The sequence below is a fragment of the Cantharellus anzutake genome (assembly GCF_015039405.1).
Source record: "Cantharellus anzutake strain C23 chromosome Unknown EI90scaffold_114, whole genome shotgun sequence".
Taxonomy (NCBI): Eukaryota; Fungi; Basidiomycota; class Agaricomycetes; order Cantharellales; family Hydnaceae; genus Cantharellus; species Cantharellus anzutake.
Window position 1 is genome coordinate 198,478 of NW_024067064.1, and position 12,909 is coordinate 211,386.

Here is a 12,909-nt window from a genome sequence, read left to right on the forward strand (position 1 = left end):
GGCACCAGGTGAGGGTAGTGGGATCGGGTGGGGTCGGACCAGGTGGAGTGGGGTCAGGTGGGTGTGCCCTGACAGGAATCCCAGAGAACCCACATGGAGTTTAAGGATCGAGAGCATAGCGAGTTTAGTCAAGAAAGTAGGATTTTGGAGAGTTTGGCCCCCATGAGCTTAGTCGGCATAGAGAGCCACGAGCCCTCCTGCAATGCTCCGGACTTCGCTGGTACTTGGATACACTGGTATGACTTCTTCCTGCAATGGTAGTGACACCGGATGGCATACTGACCCGAATAATCCCATGCTTGGCCCTGATGGGAATCTGTGTGATGCTGCCGAACAGCCAGGTCAATTTGTGTACAGTCCATCAGATGAAGTACCATGCATCTCCAGTCCACAAGGAGATATTATCAATAGTGACTTACCAGGATTTCTGCAAGGGGCTCAGGATACTGGGAGACCAAAGCACACTGTGAAGCTGGTGACACAAGAAAATCCTCTTGATGTCTTTCAGCGACAAAAACTTGCTGCAAAAACAAGGGCTGGCACTTCAGCAAATTCCAATCAACCAGGCAGCAGTGGAAATGCATCCCAAGCAACACTGCAATCATTATCCAAGTTCGGGCTCAATCCGAATAACAAGAAACTGTCGGCCTACCATGGTAACACCAGAAAGAGACAGAAAAATGTTTTGTCCCATGCACTGTCAACCACTGAGTCTGATGCTGATGTCTCCGACAGTCAGACTGAGCCTCACAACATTCCCCAGAAGCGTAGGAAGCAACACAGGAAAGGCCAAGCCCACAAGAGAGCCCAAGCTCATGTCAAGGGAGCAGACAGCATGAGGTCTCAGAATAAAAATGCGGATGATGAAGCTCAGAGCAAAGGAAGTGAGGGAGATGACAAAGTCGATGATGCTCCAGGTGCTAAGGAAAGCACAGATGTATTCAGAGAGCAGGACGCACTTGTTGTGCAGGTGTTTCTTGAGTCCAAGAAAATGTGCAGACTGCGTGATTTATCATCAGTATTTACTGACTTGGTGGAGATTGAAGGGAAAACTGTCTGTGTCTGCCAAGTGTGCCAGTAAGTGTGAATAAATCATCCTTAAAGCAAATACTTATTTTCCTAGAGCCGCTTATGAACGTGGTTCTCACATGAAAGATTTGAAGATTTGTTTCTCTGCAAACTCAGGCTCAAGTACGCTGCAAGAGGGCTAGCGGCTCTCTATGCCGACTAAGCTCATGGGGCCAAACTCTCCAAAACCTCTACTCTCTCTCTAAACTTTGCTCGACTCTCGATCCTTAACTCCATGGTGGGTTCTCCGGGATTTCCGCAAGGTCCGGGCTCAACTAATCTACTACCCACTCATTGTGGGCTAGACAGTTGCCCTTATTCCTACTGTTGGATTCCACACACTCACACCCACTCTAGCGCATCCTAGCACCTTAGAGAATTTGGGGGAGGGGAGAATTTTCTTTCCAAAATCCAGTATGTACAGGATATAAGGAACAATTATTTTTAGAAATAATTGATGGTGAATATTGGTACCATATGGCACCTGCATACCTTATTAGGCGAAATAATAAAAAAAGGGTAACAGTATCAATAAAAGAATATTGATCAATAACTGAAATGATGCAAAAATATGAAAATATAAGAAAATAAGCGATATCTCAACGGATTTACGGAATTAAAGGCCAAAATTGGAAATGAAGCCGGAGATAACTCTCACGCAGCCAATGAGCATTTCTACCAATTTATTAGACGCTGTGGGAACGAGTGAGGCTGGAATTCTGGGTTGCTGCTTGAGATTCCCACACCCGCACATGCCCGTGCCTAACTTGCCCAACATAGAACTCCATCAATTCTCCACCGATTGGGACGTTCTTGATATCGTCAGAATCGCACGAATTAGGACTATTTTTAGATACCGAATCCGTATCGAGTTGTTGTGTGAATGGAAGTGGTTTTATGGTCGTGAAATCGGGTATCCAAGCCGGCTCTGCACATGGGCGATTATCCTGCCTACAACACTCCGAACACACATAAGCCATATGGGTGGTGAACACTGGGAACTCTACCTCCGGCATTGCATTGAACTAGACATATCACCAGATAGAAGAGCTATCCCAGAAGGAGTGCAGGAGCAACGGAAGCAAGTTCTCCTGGCAGAGAAGTTTGTATTCATTGCAAATCAATAATATCATCAAATGTTGATGCAATGCTGGTGTCAATGGTAGACAAAGCCAGCAATGAATAACAAACTTCTACCCACCTGCGAATGCTCCAGACGCTGAGATGTGGTCCTCGGAGGGTATGCTCCACCTAGTGGAAAATCTCATAATTGAGCATGACCTTGTAAGTTTCTCATCTGCATGTTGCAAATCAGCAACCTGACATGAACCATAAAGGGCTTTGACTTCGTAGACTCACATTCCTTCCGGGATCTCATGTCCTACCATGCACAGGCAGGGCTAGACAGTGGGCCAAAGTACAAGGACAGCAACTTACTGCATCGCATGAAAATGGAGACACTCATTCTGGATCGTTCTGTTATAATCGCGGCATTGCAGCCCGATCCTCTGAGCACGATATCACAGTGTCATTAGATTATTATCATCCAGCTCTACACATCGTACTTATATACATTTCTGTGTGGTGCAAATGAACAAAGGCTAAAGTGTTAGGACAACGAAACTTCCCATAAAAGGGAACAATAACCGTAACAACAAGGGCATCGGAATGCCACTTCAACACGTTCCACACAGGTTAGGGCCTTACTGAAGGACCAGCTTAAGGTACGCCCACCTTAGACTCTCAATCAGTAGTTTTCAGAGCCACATTCCACCCAGAACACCAGCGGACTCATTCATTTCACCTTTGATGTGTGGACTTCCGCAACAATGAAGGGGTTCCTTGGTATCACCTGCCATTTCCTTGACAACAACTGGAAGATGCATTCTCACCTCATGTCCTTTTGAGCTGGATGGTCCACATACTGGGGACAACATTGGTCAGCAGTTGTTGAAGGAAATTAAAAAAATGATCCCCACACCAAAGGCCCGCACCCTATCACTCCCCCATCCCCCCAAAAATTTAAGGACTGTATACATAGATTGGGTATATTGCTTCAGACAATGCATCAACAAATGACGTTGCAATGTGTGTGATCAGCGAGATTCTCAGCGAAGATGATAACATTAAGTGGGATCCAGCGCGGCATCGTGTCCGGTGAGTGGCCAGTTAATGTTATTGCTTGATCCAATGTTAAAAGCTGAGCAGGTGTATGGGCCACATTGTTAATTTGGCCATTGGCGCTGTTATATGTGTGCTTGCTGGTGGTACATCCGAATTTGGGGAGGTAGCAGATGGGGAAGATACTGGAGATGTTAATATACTGAGTTTTGCCGGACTGGAGCTACCGAATGACCGGGAGCATTTGGTTGGTCCCCTTTTGGCCCGTGTCCGGGCCTTGATTGTGCGGGTACATGAAAACCAATTCAACCACGATAATATTTCACCTGTTTCTACTCCTAGATTCGAAAGTCCTCTGGTGCAAAACTGAAAGGTTTCTTACTAGTTTGGGGACGGTAATGTTCCGTTCCCCCATTCGCCTCAGGCCTCAGAAGTCCATCTAAGTATACGCTTGAGTTTGCTGTATATTAACGGGGTAGAAGTAAAGGCTGATCTGCCTTTTACAGCTACCCCGAGGGTTTATATACAATCTAATACATTCTCGGCACAAATAAATAGAGAAGCTTCCGCGACACTAAATTAGCGTTGCGACATAATTATTACACAACACAACATCAACTGATGTTGTGGGCAGAATATAGACATGGGCCGGGGCCTCACATCCTCCTCCCTTGCGATATTAAATCGCAGACAGGGTACAAGCATATATACACAAGAGGAAAGCAAGCAGTTTTAAAGAAATAAAATTTTAACGTTCTACATACGAAAGATGTATGCAAACAGGGGCACACTCATTGCAGGAGGCTATAATAGTAGTTTGTAGGCGAGGCCCACTTAGAGTTTCTCCTGGAACATATGCACCCAGGTCTCGACGACAGTGTTGTCAACGATGGAACGACTTTCTCGTCGTTGTGAGTTTATTAAATACCATCGTCCACCGTGACAATGTTGACAGTGCAGGTCATTGACGGCAGTGTTGTCGCCGACGAAGAAATTGAATACTCAACGACGTTGTCGTTGGCGAAAGATGAAGGGTACAGAATATACAATCAACAACAGCGTTGTCGTTGACGAAGGTAAGAAGTTATTAATCAACGACGGCCTTGTCGTTGACGAAAGTGAGTAATCAACGACGGCATTGTCGTTGATGAAGGTATGGATATGAGGGCTCAGTTCCTCATTCGTTTACGCAGTGCGGACCCGGATGGGCCAGAGCCGGACGGGCGATTCGATGTAGTCCTACGAGTCGTCGTGGACCTAGCTGCATCGACAGCAACATCGTCGCTGAGATAGTTGTCGTTGTAGTGACGAGTCTCGACATCAGCGTCGTTCATGGACGAATCCTCGTCTTGTCGACGGTGCGAGTAATGGACATGGTGCGCAGGATGGCCGCATCCATGAGAAGAGGAGGGAGCATGCCCTCACACTGGTGGTGCGTGGGCGGATTCATACACCGACGAGTGTGCATACGTCGGAGGGGGGTATTGCGGCGGAGGTGGGGCGTTCGAATACGCCACAGGGTGTGGGTTCGCATACATCATAGGTGGGTTTGAGTACGATGTTGGGGGAGGGTTCGAGTACATAAGTGCTCATTCCTGACGTTGAATTTTACGACGCTCGCGAGCGTCGTCAGTCATTGGTTTTATCCATCGACACGCAAGGATGTACATCCGTGCAATACGAGCCGGGGGGTACTGGTTGGAAAGTCTTTTCGCCTCCGTCTCAATATCATCGTGCGACATACGCATTCGTGAGGCACGGTTGTTTGTAGCCACCCTGTACCAGTCGGTACAGGTGTCAACGTCCTCTTGCGAGGGCTTGCCTGTCTTGAACGACCAGGCAAGATGGTACATTGTAGCATAGAACCTCACACCTTCTTTGGTGTGTATGTAGTTTTGAACCAACTTGAACCACTTAGGTTCTTTGTCACAGACGAGCGCAGCTGCGTCTGGGAATTCAATTCTATCGACATGGTCGATGTCGTAGAAGTGGGTAGGAAGGGCCACCGATCGACAATATGTCAGTGGGGGTAGGGGTTCGCCATGCACTTCAGTGAGTTTGGCATCGTAGTACTCATAGTAGTGGTAGCCGGGTGGACGGTTCGCGACGAATTCTTTGAAGGGGGCATCAGGGTCGACGACCCATTCGCCTTCCATCTCATCATCGTCGGACGTGGGGGCCCATCTCTTGGAAGAGGTGGTTTTTTTCGACGGTGCAGACTTGGCCGACGCAAGATCCACCGGGCCAACCCCAGGGATAACGATGGTTTGGGGAACAGTGGGCCGTGACGATGAGGGAGCAGAAGATTGGATCAGGGCGGGTTTAGGAGATGCAGGGCATCCCCTTGCCGTGCGTGCGACTCTAAAGACGTCCTCGTTGAGTTCGTCGTTGGCCTTTTGGAGGGATTCGACCTGTTGATGAAGACGGTCATTTTCAGAATGCAGGTCATCAGCCTTGTTCTGCAGCATCTCATACTTATTCCTGAGCTCATCGAGCTCATCATTCCTACGTTCATCTTTGAACGTAGTCTCTTTACGTTTCTCGAGTTTCTTCTCGATATGGGCCCACACAACTTCTGTAATCATTTCGAGTTGATCGAGCCCTGTCTGCGTGGAACGTGGCAGGTGGGGGTATTTCTCACTCACGCTTGCGCGAGTGGGCAGGACCAAATGGTCCTGTTTTGGGGTTAAAACACCCGTGCTGGGCGCTTCCGGTGTGACAGTCTGTGTCATATCCATCCCTGGCCATCGACTTCCGGTTCCTCCGATCCCTCCGGTCCAACTCCGCTCCTCCCTCACTAACCTCGGAGCCCCCGTATTCCGCAACCCTCTCGGTACCCCTCGATGGTCACCACCCCCTCATTTCAATTTATTACCTACGCCTCCCTAAGTACGGAGCCCCGAAGACTTCCGGACAGCTCTGACGTCCGCTAGCGCACCCCCGCCTCCGCTGGGCAATACACTCACCTGCCCTGCAGAGCCCACCTTCGGGCCTATCCCTCCTTTCCGTTTCTGGGTTATCGCCTGCCTTTCCGCTAACCCCGCGAACCGACTCGTCGGTAATATTCAGTCGGCTAATGTCTAAACCCCATTAGCTCCGCTCCGTTCGGCTCCGCCAATTGCAGAACCGTCTCCACTGTAACCATATATATATCCCACTTGTACATAGGTTACACCCCAGTAGTAAAATCAACTAGAGTTACCCCCCTAGGTTCTAATTGCCAGTCAGTAAGTTAGGGCACGGACGTGTCACTAGGCACAGCACTCTTGGCAGAAGTCGCTGAGGCCGACGCCCTCCGCTACGGAGACATTCCTTCGTCTCGAATCTGGTCTCTGACAGTCTGAGCGACTGTGGAGTTGTCGTCCATCGACGACATGGCAGCATCTGTGGTGGGACTTACAGGTGGGGAGTTTGGGCTGGAGTCTACGAGGGCCTCCTTGATGGGGGAAAGGTCGAGGGAAGAATCAGCGAGGGGGGATTCAGTCGCGTTCATTTGAGTGATTTCAAATTTGATGGTAGGAAGCAGGATTTGATCCCGCTTTCGTCGCATTTATCCGATATTATTCGGATATTCCCGGACTTGCCAGTTTAGGCAACTCATGGCTTCAACGCCATAGTTGGCCGTGATAAGGCATTGATATCCGCTGGTATCGGACCGGTAGGCGACGTTCACACCGCGGTCATGATGGTCCGCTGGATCTATTGTCCAGTGTCTGATCCCATCATTGACGGTTCAGTTCCTCAATGTTCTCTACCCCTTGTACTGTTAGGTAGTCATCCAACGCAATTAGACCGTTTACGTTGGCCAAGGGTTCCCAAGTAAGGTCACCAAGTCCCCATCGGACACGGAACCATAAAGATTTATCATCATCCCATCGATGGTCGACGATTTCCTTGACCTGATATTCCCGTTCTGGGTCGTCGCCAAAGTCGTAAAATACTTCTACGGCGTGTCCAGGGAACAGCACAGAATCATTCGGCTCATGAGGTGCGAGCCGTGAGATGTGGAACTTTGCAAAGATATTTCTTTGCGTCAGTACTGGGGGAAGCCTGAGGACGTAGTTTGATGAGTCCTCAAATACCTCCAGTATTTCGTAGGGGCCAATATAAGTTGGCAACAGCTTATGCGCCCTCCCCTTGGGGAGGTTCAGATCTTTCATTGAAAGATATGGGTAGTCCCCTTTCTTCAGTTTGGGGGAATCAGGGCGCCGATGTCGGTTCGCCTGGATAGCCTGTTCTACACGACTCTTAATAATAGCATCGTGAGCGGCCTGGATGTTGTCCAGGGCCCGCTGGGCAAAGGATTTTACCCCTGGCAATTCGGATGACAGCAGGGACACGGTCATCTGTGGGAGGTATCCGTATACCAACTCAAACGGGGCGAATCCCGTTGATTTATTCGCACTTGAGTTCAATGCGAATTCTACCATGGGTATATGCATGGCCCAATCTCGCTGATCGGGTCGGACGAATGACCGAAGGATCTGGACCACCGTCTGGATCGCTCGTTCTGCTTGGCCATCCCCGTGAGGATGGAACGCGGTAGTTAACTTGAGTTTAACACCCATTAGTCGGTGTAACTCAGTCCAAAATTGAGACGTAAACTTCGTGTCACGGTCTGACATGATGGATGTTGGCATGCCGTGCAAGTGCACGACATGTTGCAGGAACAGATGCGCCAGCTCAATAGTCTTGACCTGGGTCGTCACAGGCACTAGGTGAACCTGGCACGTTAGTCAGCACAGAACTACCCAAAGGTAGTTATAACTCAGGCTCATCAGGAATGGTCCGACGAAATCCATGGCAATTGACTCCCAAGGTTTCTCAGGGACCGGGAGCTGGTGAAGCAGTCCCGGATATCTGAGTTTGCTTTTCTTGGTCATCTGGCACGTCCCGCAGGACGTGCAGAATTTCTCGATGTCTTTTGACATCGAAGACCACCAGTAGTGTTTGCATATGTACTCGAGCGTCTTCTTGACACCGAGGTGACCAAGGATTCGGTGTGCATGCTCGATCACGATGCCCATAATCCTCTCCCCTTTATGAATAGATTCAGGGAGGACAAGTTGTGGCTCGCCTGAATCATTCAGACGGAAAATTAGGCCATCAACGATCGAGAACTTAGGGAAATCCTCAGGTTTTGCGAGGATCCCTTTCCAAGCAGTGTGCTTGGAGTAGCCGTCTTTCACACTTGCGATGAAAGCTTTGTCCTCCACATGAGGATGTAGTTCTGCCAATGGCGGCAGTACATCTTCGAGGGAAAGCTCCCTCCTCCCTTGACGATCGTCAGGGGGATCGAGCTCCGATGCCTTGAGATCTCGTGGCTCCTGAGCGTCTCCGATAGAGTGGGACGCACCCAGGCGTATGCACTGCAGTCTTAACCTGTGCAGGTGTAATAATTCTCGTGCTTCCTCAGCACGCACCAAGGGCAGGTCATCGCCCTCTTTATCAATCCATATATCTGCGGATACGTAATCGTCGTAGTGGACATCCTCGTCTGACAAGGATTCATAGTATCACGACAGGGCGTCAGCTACTTTGTTTGTGTGCCCCTGTACATACACGATGTCACAATTGAAACCGTGAAAGAAATTTTGCCAACGAATGTGACGCGGCGCAGTGTGATTCTTCTCTTTGAAGTAAGTAAGCGCCTTGTGGTCGGTGACCACAGTGAATTTTCGCCCACCAGTCAGCTCGACGAGCCATTTGGTGAGTGCTTCCAGAACGCCTAGAGCTTCCAGCTCATAGGCGAAATATGCCCATTGAGTCGGGGTGAATTTCTTCAACATAAATGCAGCAGGGTTAGATGTTTGCCATTCTGCACCCTGTGCGAGCACGGCCCCGACGCCAGCGGGGCAGGCGTCAGTGATCACCCAGACACGGTACTTGTCTCGGTCTTCTGAACCAATTGAATCTGGTATATCCCAGATTATGGGCTTTAGAATCGGCATCTTGCACGTGATTACTTTGATTTGCGCGAAACATTTTTTGTGTAGGGCGCTCCAGCGGAACGGCATATGGCTGGTACATATGGATTGCAACGGTCCAGTGTATGCACTGACGTTGGGCAGGAATTTTGCTAGGTACTCAATGAGACCCAGGAATCGCAGAACCTCGGTGTGGTTTTCTGGCATCCGCCAGTTCCTTATTTTGTCTAGTTTGTCGGAATCTGCGTGGATTCTGTTTGAGTCCACTTTACACCCCAGTATGTCGAGTACAGGGGCAAATGGCTCAAATTTCCTTGGGCTCACATAGAGCTTCTCATCCTTTAGACGAGTATATATCCACAAGAATTTCTCGTTGTGTTGCTTCACTGTCGTAGTTCCAGTGAATATGTCATCGAACCATACATGGATGGGTCGACCGATTTGGTCCCTTAGGATCCAAGTCAAAACGCGCTGGAATGTGGAAGGGCCATTACAGTCCCCTTGTTGCAGCACGTTTGATATGAAAGTACCATACGGGGTACTCATCCCTGTGTATTGTATGCAGTCTAGTTCAATACAAATCTGTTCGTACGCATCCGTCATATCGATTTTTGATCGTTAAGTTACCTGAGCCATGCTATCCATGATGAAACGCATTGTCATGACCGACAAATCCCGGGGCTCCGTCAGCGGCGAACCAATGCCGATAGGCGAATCTGCCGACCCGAAACCCATCCTAACCAGCCCCCAACCCCATGTCTGGCCCCCTGCCTTACTGTGTGAGACTTGGCCAAGAATCAGAACCTAGACCCTGCCGGTATTCCGACCTTACCTCCAGTTCCTGAGCCCTTGGCGCTCCCGGCATTCAGTCACGCCTGCCTTGTCTCCATCTGAACCACACTCATCGCTTCCCGCTATGTGGTCACAGCCATGCCCCGCTTCTGTGCATTCCGCACCCTCTGCCCACTCCGCACCCTCTGCCCACCTCTGTACCTCTGTTGGCCTTCATGCTGTCCTTGTGTGACAGTGCTGGCAGATCAACCTCTGTTCGCGGACTTGTGTCGGCACCGCACCGACCCCACTTATTTGCGGACTTGTATCGGCGCCGCGCGCTGACCTCCGCTTTCCCTCTGGCCATTTGTCACTTGGCAGCTTATCATTCATTCCTTGCCGAGTGCCATTTATTGTTTGCTTCCCTGCCAATATCGGCATTTGATCCCCTCTTTATTGGCACTAGGTTATTGATCTCATTCAGTTACTCATCAATAACCCTTGCCACTTATTGTTTAGTGATCTGTTCCTCGTTTCCAGTTCCCGGGCTCTTGTCCTTATTTAGTTTGACAATCCCCGCTTATCTCCGCACCGGACCGCGCCGGACTGACCGGCCTTTCTATATTCCCTCTTGCCTATTTATATACCTTGTAAATACTTTTGGGGACCTCAGTCTGAAATCAACTAGAGTATCCCCCTGTCTGTTCTGAGTCTCTCCTTCTGCAAAGGGGGCTTCCCCCCTCTGAGTCTGTGCTTGTGGAGTCCGTGCTCCTTCTATAGGTCCGCTCCGCCTGCAAGTCTTGTTTGAAGTCCGCTGTGAGTGTCAATCCGTAAATACGGGATCTCCCCCAAACGTCAAGCTCAGGGCACAGCGCTCCACCTGAGTCGCTGAGGCCGCGATCCCACTCTGCTAACCTTGAACAGCACTTCCGGACGCGCCGCATATTTCCGCCCGCATATCCGCGCGCGCGCTCCAACAGACCTCTGCATCACCTCCGACCTCAACTCAGACAGAACCCAATCCATCGTCTATCTGTCTTCTGACAGTCTGCCAGACTCCAACAATATTCCCAGTCTCTGACAGCATCCCAGATCTCTGACAGTATTCCGACTCCGACAATAATCCCGTCTCTGACACGCATGTCAGGCATGGGCATGACATCGAGAATAGAGTTCGCGTTGCGATTTCTCGCATCGATTACAGTCCGCAAAGAACCGTCCTTCTTTGCAAGACAAAGAAGTGGAGCAGCCGTCACGACTGCCTTGCATTCCCACCACTTGGCATGCTCATAACGAGCGATTTTCTCTCGAAGCTGCAGTTCGAGGGCTTGAGGGCACATAGCCCTTCTTTCTATATATTTTTTATTTGGATCAATCAAGTTGATCTGGTGGTTAACCTCCCTGAACGGAGGTAGGACCTCAGGGGCTGGTGCCATGACGTCCTTGAAACATTCACGCCACCAATTCCTGAGTGGCACGAATTCAGGGTCTGTCATTGGCAGCCCTTCTAAATGGGAACAGTCGGGAAGCCTGAGGTCCTTCGACCTCGGGCTTGGCCAGTGATTGGGCCACTGGGAGGTATCCGCGTCCTTTTGAGCGGACATGGCAAGGATGCGTGGCAAAGGGTGTTCAGCCTTCGCTGTATTGCGTCATGCCGTGCAGTTCGGATCTCGGTGCATGGGGAAGTTTGGGGCAACCGCGTGCAGCAGCCCCCACGGAGGTTTTACCCCGTTCCATCAGGACATCAAACATTTTGATGTCGCCTGTCTTTATGTGGACGGTGTGAGTTTCGAAATTGAGGGACGCTCCGTTGGCATTCAGCCAAGGAGCTCCGAGAATGGCGTCGTAGCGGTCAATGTTGACGACGTCAAAATAGTGAGTAGACATAACCCCGTGAATGGTTACGGGAGTATTCATGCCGTACATTATGCACGAACGACTGTTTTTGGTCCCCATCTGGAGAACCAAGGGGTTTGGCAACTCGAGCAGTGGGATGTGTACTGCTCGGACAAAATCTGGAGATAGGGCATCTGTTTCAGTGCCACTATCAAATAGGACAAAAGCGTTTACCCCGGCGATGTTAACCTCGCCGGTGAGCGTCCGCCTTAAGTCGGCGCTGCGGTTTTCAGGGTATTTACCCGCCTCTCACGAGATTCTAAACTTTGCATCGAATATTGGCGGGATTTTCTTCAGAAGCTTGTTAGGCACTGAAGAACTCGTCACACTTTGCGTTGACAGTTTGCTGGATGAAGACTTTGGGACCGGTATAACACCGTCCCTCTTGTAGGTTTTTACTGCATCGTCGACAAGCTCAGCTACTATCTGCTCATCAGATGGCAGTTTTTCCGCTTGCTGAGCAGACGCTAATTTAATGGAGAAGTTTTCATCCATGGGATCCATGAACGTCATAGCACCGACGAACATGTCGGCGTCCACCTCTACATACTCCTCCTCCGCCTCAGCGAGGAGGTTGGGGTCGTACAGGTCATCCACGAGCTTATCGTCGAACGCCTCATCGTCGGCCATATAGTCCTGCACCTCTGCAGGATCTTCAACACCTTCCGGTTCTTCTACAGGCTCCGAGTCCTGTATGTCTCGTTCGTCAGACTCGACCGCTATGTTGTACATGTGCGGTTTGGGCTTGTCGTGATTTGGGCAATCACGTTGATACCCTACTTTCCCGCATTTATAACAACGCGGTTTCCCATCCTTATCCAAGGATGGCGTTGATTTCGTCACTGTAGACAACATCGACTTTTCTGTTTTTGGAGCCGGCAAATAGCTCGCACGGAAGGTCGAGCGTTGTCCGCTCTTCAGAGTTGACATGTTTCCCCTGAATGTGTTTTTGTACACTTTCTTGGTGGACGAAGAATCAGCAGCCTTTTTGGGAGCTGCTGCAGCATTGGTATTATGTTTTTGCATCGTTTTCAATGCGGTTGGCACCTGCGAGTCATTACGATACGCAGAGATCGCCTTAATAGAATCATATGCGTGGTCCAGGTGGAGCACGGCGGTCCACAAC

The 12,909-nt window shown here is 49.9% G+C and overlaps 1 protein-coding gene across 1 annotated transcript; it reads left to right on the top strand.

The window, feature by feature from the left end:
• Positions 1-202: 202 nt before the first annotated feature.
• Positions 203-1,211, top strand: EI90DRAFT_3134180 (uncharacterized protein; the record flags this gene model as incomplete). Its single annotated transcript, XM_039064641.1, has 2 exons — positions 203-1,077; positions 1,124-1,211. 2 exons carry the CDS (start codon positions 203-205, stop codon positions 1,209-1,211), a joined length of 963 nt encoding a protein of 320 aa, XP_038909269.1.
• Positions 1,212-12,909: the final 11,698 nt, after the last annotated feature.